Raw genomic sequence first — 1969 nt, forward strand, 5'->3', positions numbered from 1 at the left:
TGTATAAGTTGTGTGTGTGTGTGTTGTGCATGCACGTGCGTGTGTGTTGTGCGTGTGCGTGCGCGTGCGTGCATGTATAAGCTGTGTGTGTGTGTGTGTTTCCTGCCTGAAAGCCGTTTTACCATGTCAGTCTCACCGTCAGGAATGAAGAGGAGAGACGGAAGAGGAGAAGGAGGAAGAGAATATCACAGGACACCAAGATGGAAACTAAACTTGAAACTTGGTGAGAATTCATTACATCTAAAAACTGTTTTTTTTTTTTTTTTGTATGGCATCATGGAAAAGCATCAGTGGGAGTTTTTGTAGATTTGAAGAACAAAAAAATACAGAACTTCTCAGTTTTAGAAGAAGTTGAAAAATCCCTGAGTTTCTGCTGCCTTGCAACTGTTGCCAACACATGACTTCCTGTATTACAGCCCTGATTCTGAATGAGCAGTTTGGGCGTTGATGCTCACTGATGTAACAGTAAATGTTAGTAAAGACGTTCGCTGATCCTTTGTACTTCTGATGCCAAAACATAGAACAAGTTCAGGGATATAAATCCTGCAACAACATTTATAGAAAAGCAAGAAAACAGACAAAACAATTATCAGTTTCTATCACTAGTTCTTTCATGTCAAATAATGAAAAGTAGAGTTCAGGAAATCATTTATAAAGCAGGATAAAAAGAGGTCCTGAATCTACACATGAGAATATCTAACATCAGTAATTAACATTTTAATGAGGGCATCTCTTCTTCTCTCGAGTTATAATATAAATAATCCTATAATTATGAAGATCCTCATTAGATTTTCACTGAGTCTCCTTTGGAGTCAGAGAATGCACCATGACAGATTTGTGGTGTTGCATGTAAATATCTGATAAATTGCCATTTTGATTATTAAATTGATTTCATTAGATGATAATCTATTTACTACTATCTGCACAATTTTCCTTTTATTTTCCTTAACATGCGTAAATCTAGTCACGGTATCTGAATATTCTTCCTGTGGATGTGTAAGTCAAGCAGTTTGTCTCCACAAAGTGTGAGTGTGTTGAAAGTGCATCTGCTGATGACAAGATGAGTTTCAACTGTTTTAGTTTCTGCTTTTTTCTTGTTCTTTTAACCCATAATTCCATGATCTCATTGTATTTCGCAAAGACTCCCTGCGGTAACAAAAACATTACTTTTCTTTAAAAAAAAAAAAAAAAAAATCTATTTAAACCAAAACAAACAGATATTTTCCACTCTTCGTCCCACAGTCCCAAGCCCTCGGTGGAGGAGGTCCGGATGTGGTCTCAGTCGTTCGACAAGCTGATGAGGAACCCCGCAGGTCGCAACGTTTTCCGGGAGTTCCTGCGGACCGAGTACAGCGAGGAGAACATGTTGTTCTGGCTGGCCTGCGAAGACCTCAAACAAGAAATCAACAAGAGTGCCATAGAAGAAAAAGCTCGCTCCATCTACGAAGACTATATTTCTATATTATCGCCAAAAGAGGTAAAGTTTGCTTCCGACGACTTGAAAATCTCCAAAAGGTTCAAAGAGTTTAAGAGTTGCTGTGTCGCCAAACTGGACGGCGGCAACAGGAACTCCTGAAACACGTGGAGACTTTGATGTGCCAGATGTTCTGCACATGCTCAGTGGTCTCTGAGCTGATTGACCAGTGATTATTGGTTGTTAGATGAAGAGACGTCCCTTCAGTTCAGGGAGGCGTGGGAGGAGGGTGGCTTTCTTCACTCCAACACAGATGTAGTGTGTGTGTGTTAGCACTTCTCAACTTGTAAGGCCCATTTGAGGACACATAATGCCTGATGGGGCCCAAAGCCTGGGGCCCATCGGAGGAAGTTGTGTTTTAAAGTAAGGCTCAAAGTTAGACTTTAGAAATAACTGAAAAATGAATGGAAGTAAATGCATAGTCCTTATGAAGATAGACAGACGTAATGTGTGTGTGTGTGTGTGTGTGTGTGCGTGTGTGTGTGTGTGTGTGTG

At 40.3% G+C, this 1969-nt stretch overlaps 1 protein-coding gene across 5 annotated transcripts in view; it reads left to right on the plus strand.

The window, feature by feature from the left end:
• LOC103460630 (regulator of G-protein signaling 20-like) overlaps positions 1 to 1920 on the plus strand; it is a 25914-nt gene extending 23994 nt beyond the window's left edge. For 2 of the 5 annotated variants that reach the window (XM_008402887.2, XM_008402889.2), the window contains exons 4-5: positions 131 to 223; positions 1243 to 1917. In XM_008402887.2, the coding sequence (XP_008401109.1) occupies positions 131 to 223; positions 1243 to 1576 (427 nt within the window). In that variant the 3' untranslated portion in view covers positions 1577 to 1917. Of the gene's footprint in view, positions 1 to 130; positions 224 to 1242 lie in introns of all 5 variants that reach the window. The other 3 variants (XM_008402885.2, XM_008402886.2, XM_008402892.2) reach the window with 3 other exon arrangements.
• Positions 1921 to 1969: the final 49 nt, after the last annotated feature.

The sequence above is a fragment of the Poecilia reticulata genome, unplaced genomic scaffold (genome assembly GCF_000633615.1).
Source record: "Poecilia reticulata strain Guanapo unplaced genomic scaffold, Guppy_female_1.0+MT scaffold_266, whole genome shotgun sequence".
In the NCBI taxonomy this organism is placed as follows: domain Eukaryota; kingdom Metazoa; phylum Chordata; class Actinopteri; order Cyprinodontiformes; family Poeciliidae; genus Poecilia; species Poecilia reticulata.